This window comes from Phacochoerus africanus, chromosome X (genome assembly GCF_016906955.1).
Source record: "Phacochoerus africanus isolate WHEZ1 chromosome X, ROS_Pafr_v1, whole genome shotgun sequence".
NCBI lineage: Eukaryota > Metazoa > Chordata > Mammalia > Artiodactyla > Suidae > Phacochoerus > Phacochoerus africanus.
This window is the reverse complement of record NC_062560.1, coordinates 45,510,675-45,524,438: the sequence shown is the minus strand read 5'-3', so window position 1 is coordinate 45,524,438 and position 13,764 is coordinate 45,510,675. Positions and strand designations below refer to the sequence as shown.

General features: G+C 54.0%; 1 protein-coding gene across 1 annotated transcript in view; it reads left to right on the top strand.

The window, feature by feature from the left end:
- Window positions 1-13,764, top strand: part of CACNA1F (calcium voltage-gated channel subunit alpha1 F) — a 32,359-nt gene that overhangs the window by 4,518 nt on the left and 14,077 nt on the right. The window contains exons 7-26 of the mRNA XM_047765388.1: window positions 45-241; window positions 361-464; window positions 1,685-1,875; window positions 2,269-2,361; window positions 2,468-2,561; window positions 2,722-2,748; window positions 2,914-3,074; window positions 4,348-4,573; window positions 5,500-5,707; window positions 5,790-5,910; window positions 6,027-6,108; window positions 8,182-8,224; window positions 8,684-8,735; window positions 9,941-10,100; window positions 10,283-10,412; window positions 11,305-11,364; window positions 11,523-11,629; window positions 11,713-11,800; window positions 12,251-12,358; window positions 12,458-12,510. Coding sequence (XP_047621344.1) covers window positions 45-241; window positions 361-464; window positions 1,685-1,875; window positions 2,269-2,361; window positions 2,468-2,561; window positions 2,722-2,748; window positions 2,914-3,074; window positions 4,348-4,573; window positions 5,500-5,707; window positions 5,790-5,910; window positions 6,027-6,108; window positions 8,182-8,224; window positions 8,684-8,735; window positions 9,941-10,100; window positions 10,283-10,412; window positions 11,305-11,364; window positions 11,523-11,629; window positions 11,713-11,800; window positions 12,251-12,358; window positions 12,458-12,510 — 2,305 coding nt within the window. The remainder of the gene's footprint in view (window positions 1-44; window positions 242-360; window positions 465-1,684; window positions 1,876-2,268; window positions 2,362-2,467; window positions 2,562-2,721; window positions 2,749-2,913; window positions 3,075-4,347; window positions 4,574-5,499; window positions 5,708-5,789; window positions 5,911-6,026; window positions 6,109-8,181; window positions 8,225-8,683; window positions 8,736-9,940; window positions 10,101-10,282; window positions 10,413-11,304; window positions 11,365-11,522; window positions 11,630-11,712; window positions 11,801-12,250; window positions 12,359-12,457; window positions 12,511-13,764) is intronic.

Below are 13,764 nucleotides of genomic sequence, written 5' to 3'. Positions count from 1 at the left end.
TGGGTGGGCGTGCTTGGCGTTCCACAGTTCTAGTCTTCCTACAGACGTAGAGGCGGAGGAGGACCCGTCGCCCTGTGCATCGTCGGGATCGGGGCGAGCTTGCACGCTGAACCAGACCGAGTGCCGTGGACGCTGGGCAGGGCCCAACGGAGGCATCACCAACTTCGACAACTTCTTCTTCGCCATGCTGACGGTCTTCCAGTGCATCACCATGGAAGGCTGGACCGACGTGCTCTACTGGGTGAGGTGGACAGCGGGCATGTAGTCCTTTCCTCCTGCACCTGCCTTTCCTCCGCTCGCTCAGGAAGGAGTATCTGCAGTATCCTGAAGGATACATGCCCCCCACCTCTCTCTCCCTAGATGCAGGATGCCATGGGGTATGAGCTGCCCTGGGTATATTTCGTGAGTCTCGTCATCTTTGGATCCTTCTTCGTCCTCAACCTTGTGCTTGGCGTCCTGAGTGGGTGAGGAACCTCGACACCTACCCCTGCCTTCCTGCCCCTCAGCCCCTATATTTTGTTCCTGGCAAACTGCTAGGCATCCTTCAAAACCCGTCTAAAATACCCCTTCATTCATCCAATCAGCACTGAGCATCTGCTATGTATGAGGCACGGGGTGTTTTGTTTTGTTTTGAGGGATGCACCCTAGGCACATGGAGGTTTCCAGGCTATGGGTCCAGTCGGAGCTGTAGCCGCCGGCCTACACCACAGCCACAGCAAGGTGGGATCCAAGCCACATCCACGACAGCTCATGGCAACACTGGATCCTTAAGCCACTGAGTGAGGCCAGGGATTGAACCTGCATCCTCATGGATGCTAGTGAGATTTGTTTCCGCTGAGCCACAACGGGGATTCCGTGAGACACTGTTTTAGAAGTGGAGCGCGAGACACAAATTTCTGCTTTTGTGGAGTTCCTGCTGTGGTTCAGTGGGTTAAGAATCTGACTGCAGCAGCTTAGGCTGCTGCAGAGGTACGGGTTTTATTCCCTAGCCCAGCACAATGGGTTAAAGGATCTAGCATTGCCACAGCTGTTGCTGGGGCTTGGATTCAATCCCTAGCCTGGGAACTTCTATTGGCAAAGAAAAAAAGAGGAAACTCTGCCTTCCTGGATGGTACATTCTGGTGGGGAAAGAAAGACAATAGCAAGATATACAATAAATGTGTGTGTGTGTGTATGTGTGTGTGTACCTACAAGTATGGTACACACACATACCTGTAGTACCTTACATGGAATATGTGCTATGGAAAGAAAGAAAGAGGGGAAGTTCCCATTGTGGCTTACTGGTTAACAAAACCAGCTAGCATCCACGAGGATGAGGGTTCGATCCCTGCCCTGGCTCTTTGGCTTAAACATCCAGCTTTGTGTGATCTGTGGTGTAGGTTGCAGATGCAGCTCGGATCCTGCGTTGCTGTGGCTGTGGTGTAGGCCGGAGGCTACAGCTCCAATTGGACCGCTAGCCTGGGAACCTCCATATGCCTCAGGAGCGGCCCTAAAAAGACAAAAGAACAAAAAAAAAAAAAAAAAGAATAATGTTCCAAGCAAAGGGAACAGCAGCCATGGAGAAGGCTCCAGAGCTAGAACATGCTTAGCATATTCAAAGAACAGCAAGGGGGTGAGTGTGACTGGGATGGTGAAGGCAAGGGGCCAGGGTGCTTCCCCCACCTAACCCTCTATCCTTCCTCAGGGAGTTCTCCAAGGAGCGAGAGAAGGCAAAAGCACGAGGGGACTTCCAGAAGCTTCGGGAGAAGCAGCAGCTGGAGGAGGACCTGCGGGGCTACCTGGACTGGATCACACAGGCGGAGGAGCTGGATGTGGACGATCCCTCAGCTGATGGCAACTTTGGTTCTGTGGCTGAAGAGGGCCGGGCCGGCCACCGTAGGCAATCCCAACCTGGCCCATTCCCTGCTCCATGCAAGCCTCAGATGTGGGCTGCCCTCCTGAGATCCAGCCCCATCCTGCAGCAAGCTCTAGGCCCAGCCTCCAGTTATGGCCTGGGACACACAACCCAGACCAGGATACCCTTCCCAGACTGTACCCGGAAAAACTCTAAATAACAACCCCCGGGGAGGATTGGACCCCTCGCCTGGGAACTTCCATTTACTGTGGGTGCGGCCCTAAAAAGCAAGACCAAAAGAAAAACCCAAATAACCCCTCCCCACCCCCACCCCCGACACACACACACACACACACACACACACACACACACACACACAGGGCTCTAACTTTACCCCAAGCTGTGCTCCACAACCACCTTCCCTGTCCCCACAGGGCCCCAACTGGCAGAGCTGATCAGTAGGAGACGAGGACGGCTGCGTTGGTTCAGTCACTCCACCCGCTCCACACACTCCACCAGCAGCCACGGTGGGGGTCCAGCCCGGTTGAGGAGGGGGTGGGATGCAGAGGAGAACGCCAAGGGCAGAAGCCTGGGGTCCTCATGAGCTGACCTCTCTTCCCGCCCTGCCCACAGCCAGCCTTCCAGCCAGTGACACTGGTTCGATGGCAGAGACCCCAGGGGATGAAGAAGAGGAAGAGGGGCCTCTGGCCAGCTGTACACGCTGCCTGTGAGGGGCCCCCAGCCCTTGACTCCTGACCCAGCCCAGAAGCCAGTCCAGACCCTGATCCCAGTCCTTCCTTTAGCCTCAAACCTTGACCTCAGCCCTGACCTCCAACCCCAGCCGCTGAGTGCCCCTCAGCCCCACCTCCCATGCCCCTCTTTTCCAGGAACAAGATCATGAAAACCAGGGTCTGGTGAGTTGGGGAATGTGTGTGATTCCTGGAGCCCATGACGTCATGAGCCCCCCACCTCCAACCCCCACTCCCATGACCACCGAGCTCCCCCACCTGAGCCCCGCCCCCCGACCCAGGACAGGCTTAGATAGGGGATCTCAGCCAGGGGGCTCCTCATCCCCGCAGTCGCCGCCTCCGCAGAGCCAACCGGGGCCTTCGGGCAAGCTGCCGGCGAGCTGTCAAGTCCACGGCCTGCTACTGGGCCGTGCTGCTGCTGGTCTTCCTCAACACGCTGACTATCGCCTCGGAGCACCACGGGCAGCCTGTATGGCTCACCCAGATCCAGGGTGCGTGCGCCCCCCAGGCCCTGATTCTTTCCACTGCAGATGCTCCAATCCAGGATCTCTCAGGTGCCTCGCCCCCCAGACCCCGCCCTCCCACCCTGGTAAATGCAGAAACCTGAGCCCGTCCCATCCTACCTTGTAGCTTACACTTAACACAGCTCTTGCCCTGTGTGCCTCAAGCTCTGTGTTCGGCCCTTTACATGTACTCACATTCCCATCACTGCAACTTTATGTGAATGAAGTCCGAAGGCTTAATTAGTGCCTGAGCACCAAGATGCTGAAGAGTTAAAGTAGCTAATCCCAGGGCTCAGTGAGTGGTAAACCCAAGCAGTCTGGCTCCAGAGTCCAGGCTCTTTTGTTTCTGTGTGTGTGTTTCTTTTTTCTTTTTTTAAGGGCCACACCCACGGGCATGTGGAAGTTCCCAGGCGAGGGGTCCAGTCGGAGCTACAGCTGCCAGCCTACACCACAGCCACAGCCACACAAGATCTGAGCCTCATCTGAGACCTACACAGCATCATCAGATCCTTGACCCACTGAGGGAGGCCAGGGATTGAACCCACATCCTCATGGATCCTAGTTGGGTTTGTTACCGCTGAGCCATGACAGGAACTCCCCAGAGTCCAGGCTCTTAGCACCACACTGTCTGGACAAGTTAAAACCCTCCGTGCCTCAATTTCCCCATCTACAAAATGGGAGTAATAATGTTATGCACGTCACGGGGTGGTTGGGAGGATTAAATGAGTTAAGGTCAAAAATGCTTACAGGGAGTTCCCATCGTGGCGCAGTGGTTAACGAATCCGACTAGGAACCATGAGGTTGCGGGTTCGGTCCCTGCCCTTGCTTGTGGGTTAACGATCTGGTGTTGCCGTGAGCTGTGGTGTAGGTTGCAGATGCGGCTCGGATCTGGCGTTGCTGTGGCTCTGGCGTAGGCCTGTGGCTACAGCTCCGATTCGACCCGTAGCCTGGGAACCTCCACATGCCGCGGGAGCGGCCCAAGAAATAGAAAAAAAAAAAAATGCTTACAGCATTGCCCAGCCCACATAAAGCTAATACTTTATACATGTTACTGTTATTCATTTTAATCTTGACCCCCAGCCTGAATACTGAACACACTTCTAACCCTACCCTCAAACCAGCCCCATTCCCAACTAAACCATGGGGTCTAACCCTCCCCTTGGAGTTTTTCTATATTCATAGAGGCTGGCCGAGGTCTGTCCTAGCTCTGCCTCTTGCCCCAGCTCGAAGCCTCTCAAAACCTCTCCCACTCTCTCTGCAGAGTATGCCAACAAAGTGTTGCTCTGTCTATTCACGGTGGAGATGCTTCTCAAGCTCTATGGTCTGGGGCCCTCTGTCTATGTCTCCTCCTTCTTCAACCGCTTTGACTGCTTCGTGGTCTGTGGGGGCATCCTGGAGACCACCCTGGTGGAGGTGGGCGCCATGCAGCCCCTGGGCATCTCAGTGCTCCGATGTGTGCGTCTCCTCAGGATCTTCAAGGTCACCAGGTGTGTGTGTGTGTGTGTGTGATGGGGGAGAGGACTGGAGCCCCAAACACAGTCCCAGCAGCACCACCCAAGCTCCAATGACGACTGTATCTGTATCACCATTCATTAATCAAATATCCATCGAGTGCCTACTGCATACAAGGCGCCCTTCTAAGCCCTAGGGTAACACCAGGAATCGAAGCAGACACACGTTCCTGCCTTCGTGCAAGTTAAAGTCCATTGGGGAGGGTGTCTACTCCACTTCCATCCCCTCCCTCCACCTCAGGTTCAGCCAGAACATTACTCCCAGTCCCATCTCCAAACTCAGCTCCGTACTCATCTCCACCCCAAACCCCATCCCCCACCCCACCCGGAACCCCATCTCTAACGGCAAGTGCTTCTCATCCACAAGCTCAATTACACCCCTGATACCCACGGCCAAGCCCAAGCCTACCTCCAACCTCATTCCTAACTCCCAGCCCCAGCCCCATCACTAACCACAACGCGCACATCCCAAACCCATCACCATCAACCTATCTCCAACAGCAAACTCGTCCCCAGTCCCCGTCTAGATCTCATCCCAACCCATCCTCTCCTCTATCTCCACCTTCAATCACAACTTTATCCCCGACTCAGTCATCTACACCTCCAAATATTCCCCAACCCTAGCCCCAGCTCCAATCCTTAACTCCAACCCCAGACCCAGGTCCCACCTGAAATCCAATTTTGGTTTCACCCATTTCCATACACCCTCCATACTAACCTCATCGCTAACCCTAGTCCCAAACACAACCTCCCCCTTACTTCTTATTCTCACTGCGCCCCAGTGCTAACGTCCAAGTTCATCCCAACCCAACTCGCCCCAGTGCATCCCAAGCTGGAGTCCCGTCCTGACTCCTGACTCACCATTGGACATGTCGACCCCTCCCCTTCCATCTCTGCTGCAGGCACTGGGCATCTCTGAGCAATTTAGTGGCGTCCCTGCTCAATTCAATGAAATCCATTGCATCCTTGCTACTTCTCCTCTTCCTCTTTATCATCATCTTCTCCCTGCTTGGCATGCAGCTGTTTGGGGGCAAGTTCAACTTCGACCAGACCCACACCAAGAGAAGTACCTTTGACACCTTCCCCCAAGCCCTCCTCACTGTCTTTCAGGTGGGACCTGGCGATCATGGAACGGGTGGGGGTGGGGGTGCCCACGATTGCGGGGAGCTTCACGGTGACCTCCCACCCCTAGATCCTGACGGGTGAGGACTGGAATGTGGTCATGTATGATGGTATCATGGCCTATGGCGGCCCCTTCTTCCCTGGGATGCTGGTGTGTGTGTATTTCATCATCCTCTTCATCTGCGGCAACTGTATCCTTAGAGCCTTGGGAGGCTGGATCGTGGCAGGATTGAGGGAGGAGAAGGAGGACAGGGGCACTCCACAGGTAGGCTGTTTCTCCATCCTTTGTAGCCTGAGCTCACCACAGACATCCTGTTGAATGTGTTTCTTGCCATCGCTGTGGACAACCTCGCCAGCGGAGATGCAGGCACTGACAAGGACAAGGGCAGGTGAGATCTGGCTCTGCCTCCAGGACTCTCCCTGGGATCCCTGTCTGAGACCCCTCCACACACACATCCCACATCCCCAGAGATGCCTTGGTCACCCTGGCAACCCACATCTGCAGATCCAACTCGCCCGTCCTCATTCATGTGACATGCATTTATTTATTTGTTTATTTCTCTTTTTGCCTTTAATAGGGCCGCTCTTGTGGCATATGCAGGTTCCCAGGCTAGGGGTCAAATCAGAGCTGTAGCCACCAGCCTACACCAGAGCCACAGCAACACGGGATCAGAGCCACGTCTGTGACCTACACCACAGCTCACGGCAACACCGGATCCTTCACCCACTGAGCAAGGCCAGGGACCAAACCCACAACCTCATGGTTCCCAGTCGGATTCGTTAACCACTGCACCACGACGGGAACTCTGTGACATGCATTTATTGAGCACCTATTTTTTACCAGGCCCTGCTCTAGATGCTGAGGAGACAGCAGGGGTCAAGGTAGAGAGAGTCCTTGACTTCGGGGAGCTGACATTCTAGTTGACGAAGGCAAGCAAAACACAAACAAATGAATACATAATAACATAATTTAATTAAATATGTTAATAATATGTAATGAAGCAAAAGAAAGCAGGATCAGAGACTAGAGAGAAATAAAGATTGCTGTTTTGGTTAGGGTGATCAAGGAAGGCCTCTAAGAGGAGGTAACAGTTGAATAGAGAGGCTTGATTGAAGTGGGAAAGTGAGCCATGCAAATATCTGGAGAAAGGGTGTTCAAGGCAAGAAGACAGCAAGTGCAAAGGTCCTGAGGTGATAATACTCTTGGCACATTAAAAAAAAAAAACCACCATGGGAGTTCCCATCGTGGCTCAGTGGTAATGAACCTGACTAGTATCCATGAGGATGCGGGTTCAATCCCTGGCCTCGCTCAGTGGGTTAAGGATCCAACGTGGCTGTGAGCTTTGGTGTATGTTGCAGATGCAGCTCAGATCTAGCATGGCTGTGGCTATGGTGGAGGCCTGTGGCTACAGCTCCAATTTGACCCCTAGCCTGGGAATCTCCATATGCCGCAGGTGTGGCCCTTAAAAGCAAAAAAAAAAAAAAAAAAAAAAAAAACCACCAGCCAGATAACACGGACGCCATGGAGTGACATGAGCAAGGAGAGTGGTAGGAGGTTAATATCAAATGGGGGAAATAGGGAAGCCAGGTCAAGGGCATCCTGGGCCATGGTGAGGACTTTGGGTTTTGCTCTGAGTGAGGGGGAGTCATGGGAGGGGTGTGAGCAGAGGAGGAATGCGCCAGACTTTGGATTTGTTTGTTTGTTTGTTTGTTTGTTTGTTTTGTCTCTTCAGGGCCACAACCCCAGCATATGGAGGTTCCCAGGCTAGGGGCCCAAACAGAGCTGTAGCCGCTGGCCTATGCCAGAGCCAGAACAATGCGGGGTCTGAGCTGTGTCTGCAGCCTACACCACAGCTTGGGGCAATGCCAGATCCTTAACCCACTGAGCGAGGCCAGGGTTCAAACCCGCATCCTCATGGATGCTAGTCGGGATCGTTAACTTAACGTTGAGCCACAAAGGGAACTCCCAGACTTAGGATTTAACAGGATTCCTCCTGCTGCTGCTGTAAGACTAGACTATGGGGATAAGGGAGGAAGCAAAGACGTCCTATGGGATCTAAGGAAGGTCTGTTCTGCAGTTCCTGTCATGGCGCAGTGGTTAACGAATCCAACTAGGAACCATGGGGTTACGGGTTCCATCCCTGGCCTTGCTCAGTGGGTGAAGGATCCGGCATTGCCGTGAGCTGTGGTGTAGCTGGCAGACGTGGCTCAGATCCCACGTTGCTGTGGCTCTGGTGTAGGCCAGTGGCTGCAGCTCCAATGAGACCCCTGGCCTGGGAACCTCCATGCCGCGGGAGCGGACCTAGAAAAGGCAAAAAGAGACCAAAAATAAAGTTTAAAAAATAAAATAAGAAAGGTCTGTTCTGACTGCAGTGACACCCCCCACCCCCCGCAATGCTCAGCCTCACCTATCTGCTTTGATGCTGAACAGTCACTACCCACCCGCCAATCTCCCCGCACAGGGAGAAGAGCACAGAGGAAACTCCAAAGGAGAATGGAGCATTGGTGAGTTAGGAGCCTGGGCGCTGTCTCCACCTCCCAATCCCTGTCGATGTGTGTGTGTCTTTTTTTTTTTTTTTTTTTTGCCATTCTCTTGGGCCGCTCCTGCGGCATATGGAGGTTCCCAGGCCAGGGGTCTCATTGGAGCTGTAGCCACTGGTCTACACCAGAGCCACAGCAACGTGGGATCCGAGCCACGTCTGCCACCTACACCACAGCTCACGGCAACGCCGGATCCTTAACCCAACTGAGCAAGGCCAGGGATGGAACCCACAACCTCATGGTTCCTAGTCGGATTCATTAACCACTGAGCCACAACAGGAACTCCATCGATGTGTGTGTGTCTTTAACCCCCATCCTCGACCTATTCATTCCTTCTTCATTGCGACCCTTCCATGCCTCTCCCATGTCCATCCCCTGGCGTCTCCTGAATGACTTCAGTGACCGCCCTCTTCCTGTCCCCAGGTGCCTGGTGGGGAGAATGAGGAAGAGGAAGGTGCAAAGAATGACGGAGCAGGCAAGTGGGCAGGGCCAGACAGAGGAAGTGTGGGACCTTGGGGACATCACCTAGGCAGAGCTCTTGACCCCTGAGACCCTCCAGTCTGGGGAGCAGCCTTCTCGGAGATCATCTTGAAAATAATGGGCTTGGTGTGTGGCCAGCAACATTTGGGACACTGAAATTAAAGAAGAGAAACAGATGTTGTGTTTTACTGCAGAGCTTCTCAGAGCCTTTAATTATAAAACAGTGTGTCAGGAGTTCCAGTCATGGAGCAGCAGAAATGAATTCGACTAGTAACTATGAGGTTGCAGGTTCGATCTCTGGCCTCGCTCAGGGGGTTAAGAATCCAGCACTGCCATGAGCTGTGGTGTAGGTGGCAGATGCGGCTTGGATCTGGCATTGCTGTGGCTGTGGTGTAGGCTAGTAGCTGTAGCTCTGAGTTGACCCCTGGCCTTGGAACCTCCATGTGCCGCAGGAGTGGCCTTAAAAAGCAAAAAAATAAAAATAAGATAAATAAATAAAATAAATAAAATAGTGCATCAGAGTTCCCACTGTGGCCCAGGGAGCTAAGGATCCAGCATTGCTGCAGCTGTGGCTTAGGTCGCAGCTGCAGCTTGGATTTGATCCCTGGCCAGGGAACGTCCATATGCTGTGGGTGTGGCCAAAAAATACAAAATAATAGATAAAATAATAAAATAGTGTATCTATGACTGTGAGGACGGCGGTGGTCATGCAACACACATTGATTGAGCCCCTACTGTAGCCCAGGCCCTGTTCTAGCGCTGAGGACACACAGTGAGCAAAAGAGACTAAACTCTCTTCTCTCAGGAGCTGACATTCTACAGGGAGATGAGAATTTACCATTTGACAAGCCCTGTTCTAGGGGCTTTATATGCATTTTCTTTTTTTTTTTTTTTCCCCTTTGGTCTTTTTGCCGTTATCTTGGGCCGCTCTCTCGGCCGATGTAGATTCCCAGGCTAGGGGTCTAATCCGAGCTGTTGCCGCCGTCCTACGCCACAGCCACAGCAACACGGGATCGGAGCCGCATCTGTGACCTACACCACAGTTCCCAGCAACGCCGGATCCTTAACCCACTGAGCGAGTCCAGGAATCGAACCCACCACCTCATGGTTCCTAGTCGGATTCATTAACCACTGAGCCACGACGGGAACTCCTATGCATTTTCTCAGTTACTTCTCCCTCTTTGGATCTACGGCTGCCAGGCATGGAGGAAGAGGAGGAAGAGGAGGAGGAGGAGGAGGAAGAGGAAGAGGAGGAAGGGGGTGCAGGGCATGTGGAACTCCTGCAGGAAGTTGTACCCAAGGAGAAGGTGGTACCCATCCCTGAGGGCAGCGCCTTCTTCTGCCTCAGCCAAACCAACCCGTGAGTGCTGGGAATATGCGGGGGGTGGGGTGGGGGAGCGCAAGAGGCGCTGGGGTCGGGGGGGGGGAGATCCAGGGTGGGGGGCATGGCCTGATGCCACAGGGCCCATGATGTATCTTTGGGCTCCCTGGGTCCACTTTGTGGCCCCGAGTCCTAACCATGGCCCATTGTCCACTCCCCAGGCTGAGGAAGGCCTGCCACACCCTCATCCACCATCACATCTTCACCAATCTCATCCTGGTGTTCATCATCCTCAGCAGTGTGTCCCTGGCCGCTGAGGACCCCATCCGAGCCCACTCTTTCCGCAACCATGTGAGTTTTGGGCTAGGGGCTTGGGGGACACTCCTGGGGGTGTCCGACTGGGCACAGGCTGGGCCAGGGTAGATGCAGGGGGAAGACCCCTAGTCGGGCAGAGAGAGAGGTGCGATAAGGGCAGCTGCTGCAGCGCCAGCCTTTACTGTATGTGCAACATGCTTGGGGAGGTGCCAGGGAGGTGATCAGTATCTGGCCGAGGAGGAAGCTGTGCTCAGAGGTTGAACAGAGGAAGGATGCCCGTGTAGCTGGGTAAAGGCAGAGGAGCCCAAATCTCAAGCTTTGTCTTCCTTTCTTCTTCTTCTTCTTCTTCCTCCCCTCCCATCCCCTCCCCCTCCTCCTCCCTCCCCTTCCTCCTCCCTCCTCCTCCTCCTCCCTCCCTCTCCCCCTCCCCACCTCCCCATTCTTCTTCTTTTTCTTGTTCTTCTGCTTCTGCTCCAGCTCCTGCTCCTTCTTCTTTTTTGCTTTCTTAAGACCGCAACTGTGGCATATGGAAGTTCCCAGGCTAGGGGTCGAATCGGAGCTACAGCTGCCAGCCTACGCCACAGTTCCTAGCAACATGTGATCTGAGCCGCATCTGTGACCTATGCTGCGCTCACGGCAACACCAAATCCTTAACCCTCTCAGCGGGCCAGGGATCGAACCCTCATCCTCATGGATACTAGTCGAGTTCGTAACCTGCTGAGCCACAGTGGGAACTCCTCAGGCTTTGTCCTTCTGATGGCCAAGGCTTTTGCCTTGTAGAGAAATCTTTGATGGTGATGAGAGAGAGAGAAAGAGAGACAGGGAGGGGAGGAGGGGGGGAAGAGAGGGGCAGCAAAACTTAGTGAGCGGGTACCCACACCTAGGATCCCCCTCAGCCATGACTCGATGGCTCTTTCTCTTTCCCCAGATTCTGGGGTACTTCGATTATGCCTTCACCTCCATTTTCACTGTGGAGATTCTACTGAAGGTGACTAGTGGGCACCCCCCTCATCATACTCCCAGTTGCCCCAACCTACTCCCCAGCCCGCTGCAGCCCACCTCTCCTGTATCCACCGCCAACTCCCCTCTCTATCCCTGGCTCTGGGATCTATCTTACCCGATGTCCTTCTCCCACCCCACCCCCAGATGACAGTGTTCGGGGCTTTCCTGCACCGTGGCTCCTTCTGCCGTAGCTGGTTCAATCTGTTGGATCTGCTGGTGGTCAGCGTGTCCCTCATCTCCTTTGGCATCCAGTGAGTGAGGCTCTGCCCACCCCATTCCTCCCAGAGCCAAAGCCAGGCCCCGGGCCATGGCCTGAGGACTGCCCCCTCCCCAGCTCCAGCGCCATCTCGGTGGTGAAGATTCTGCGAGTACTCCGAGTACTGCGGCCTCTCCGAGCCATCAACAGAGCCAAAGGACTCAAGGTAACCCCGCTCCACCCAAATCCTCGGGACCCAGTCCCGGCCCCGCCCTGGGGGCCCGGATCCCAGATCAGATCGGCCACGTGCGGTGACACATGACCTCAGAGCTTAGATCCAATATATAACCACATGGCCCCTGACCACTGGCCACATGGCCTGATCCCGTGTTCCTTACAAGTGACCACACATTCTTTAGCAAAGGCCACACACTAGTGGGATCCACGTCACGTGTGGCCACAGACCCCTGCCTGGCAAACACTTATTTCTGGTTGGTGCCCACACCCCTGCCCATGACCACGTGTCCCTGACCACACATAGTCCCTCAGCCAAGACCACATATTCCCAATCCAAGTCCCTGAGCGCTCTCCCTGCCCAGAGTCCCTGCCCCGAGTCCCTGCCCCGGGGCCGCCATGGCCTGCGGTATCCAGGAGCTGTATGTGTGGGTGCCTGCAGCACGTGGTGCAGTGTGTGTTCGTAGCCATCAGGACCATCGGGAATATCATGATCGTGACCACACTCCTGCAATTCATGTTCGCCTGCATTGGCGTGCAGCTCTTCAAGGTAGGAGGAAACCCTGGCGGGAGGCCCAGGCATGAGTCAAGGCCGGGGTGGGGGCAGGGGGATGAACGGCGTGCTGCTTGACAAATATCCTTCCTGCAGGGGAAATTCTACAGTTGCACCGATGAGGCCAAACACACACCCCAAGAATGCAAGTGAGTGCCCGAAACCCCGCCCTCCACGGAGCCCAGGACCTCTCCCAAAAGTCCCAAGAGGCCCCTAGATGTCACCCAGGCCTCCAAAACCCCCTAGAGCTTTCACCCAAGAACTGTAGATCCCCCTAGATTTTATCAAGCCCTGCCCCCCAAGATGCCAGAATTCCTCAAGTTCCCAAAATACACCCCCAGAACTCTCCCAAGAACTGCAAAGACCCTCAAATCTCATCAGTCCCTAAGAGGTCCCCTGATACCTCCCCAAACCCCCTCTCTACACTCCAGACTCCCCAGAAATTCCCATCCCACCCACTAAGTCCCCAGCTTCCACCTTGAGATGCCTGTAGAGGGTAATAGTTAACTGAAATCAGATGTTCCTGGTTGAAATTCATCTCTTGAGACCGGGGGTGTTTCACCTTGCTGAACCCTATTTTCCTCAGTTGAAAAGTGGGGGGTGGAGTTCCTGTCATGGCACAGCGGAAACGAATCCAACTAGGAACCACGAGGTTGCGGGTTCGATCCCTGGCCTCATTCAGTGGGTTAGGGATCTGGCATTGCTGTGGCTGTGGTGTAGGCCAACAGCTGTAGCTCTGATTTGACCCCTAGCCTGGGAACTTCCACATGCCTTGGGTGCGGCCCTAAAAAGACAAAAAGAAAAAAGGGGGTAAAAAGAGTGTGGACCTTGCAAAGTTGTTGGGAGGAGTAAATGAGTTACTACACGGAGCACATACTACAATGTAAAATTACTACCTATAAAGCCTAGCTCAGTGCCTGGCATATGCTTGGTGCTGGTAAATGTTGGCTTTTATTAGCATTACTTTTTCGGAAATGCCCATTGTGGCTCAGTGGTATGGAACCCAACTAGTATCGATGAGGACACTGGTTTGGTCTCTGGCCTCACTCAGTGGGTTAAGGATCCAGCGTTGCCGTGAGCCTTGCTATAGGTCACAGATGCGGCTCGGGTCTGGCGTTGCTGTGGCTGTGGTGTAGGCCAGCAGCTGTAGCTCCGATTCAACCCCTAGCCTGGGAACCTCCATGTGCCGAGGGTGTGGCCCAGAAAGACCAAATAATAAATAAATAAATAAATAAATAAATAAATAAATAAATAAAGGCATTACGTTTTCCTGGAGGGCAATGATGATGCGGATGCTGATGCTAGCTAACATATATGGTACCGACAATGTGCCAGACACCATTCTCAATGACCGATAAAGTTGATCCTTATAGGAGTTCCCATCGTGGCTCAGCAGTTAACGA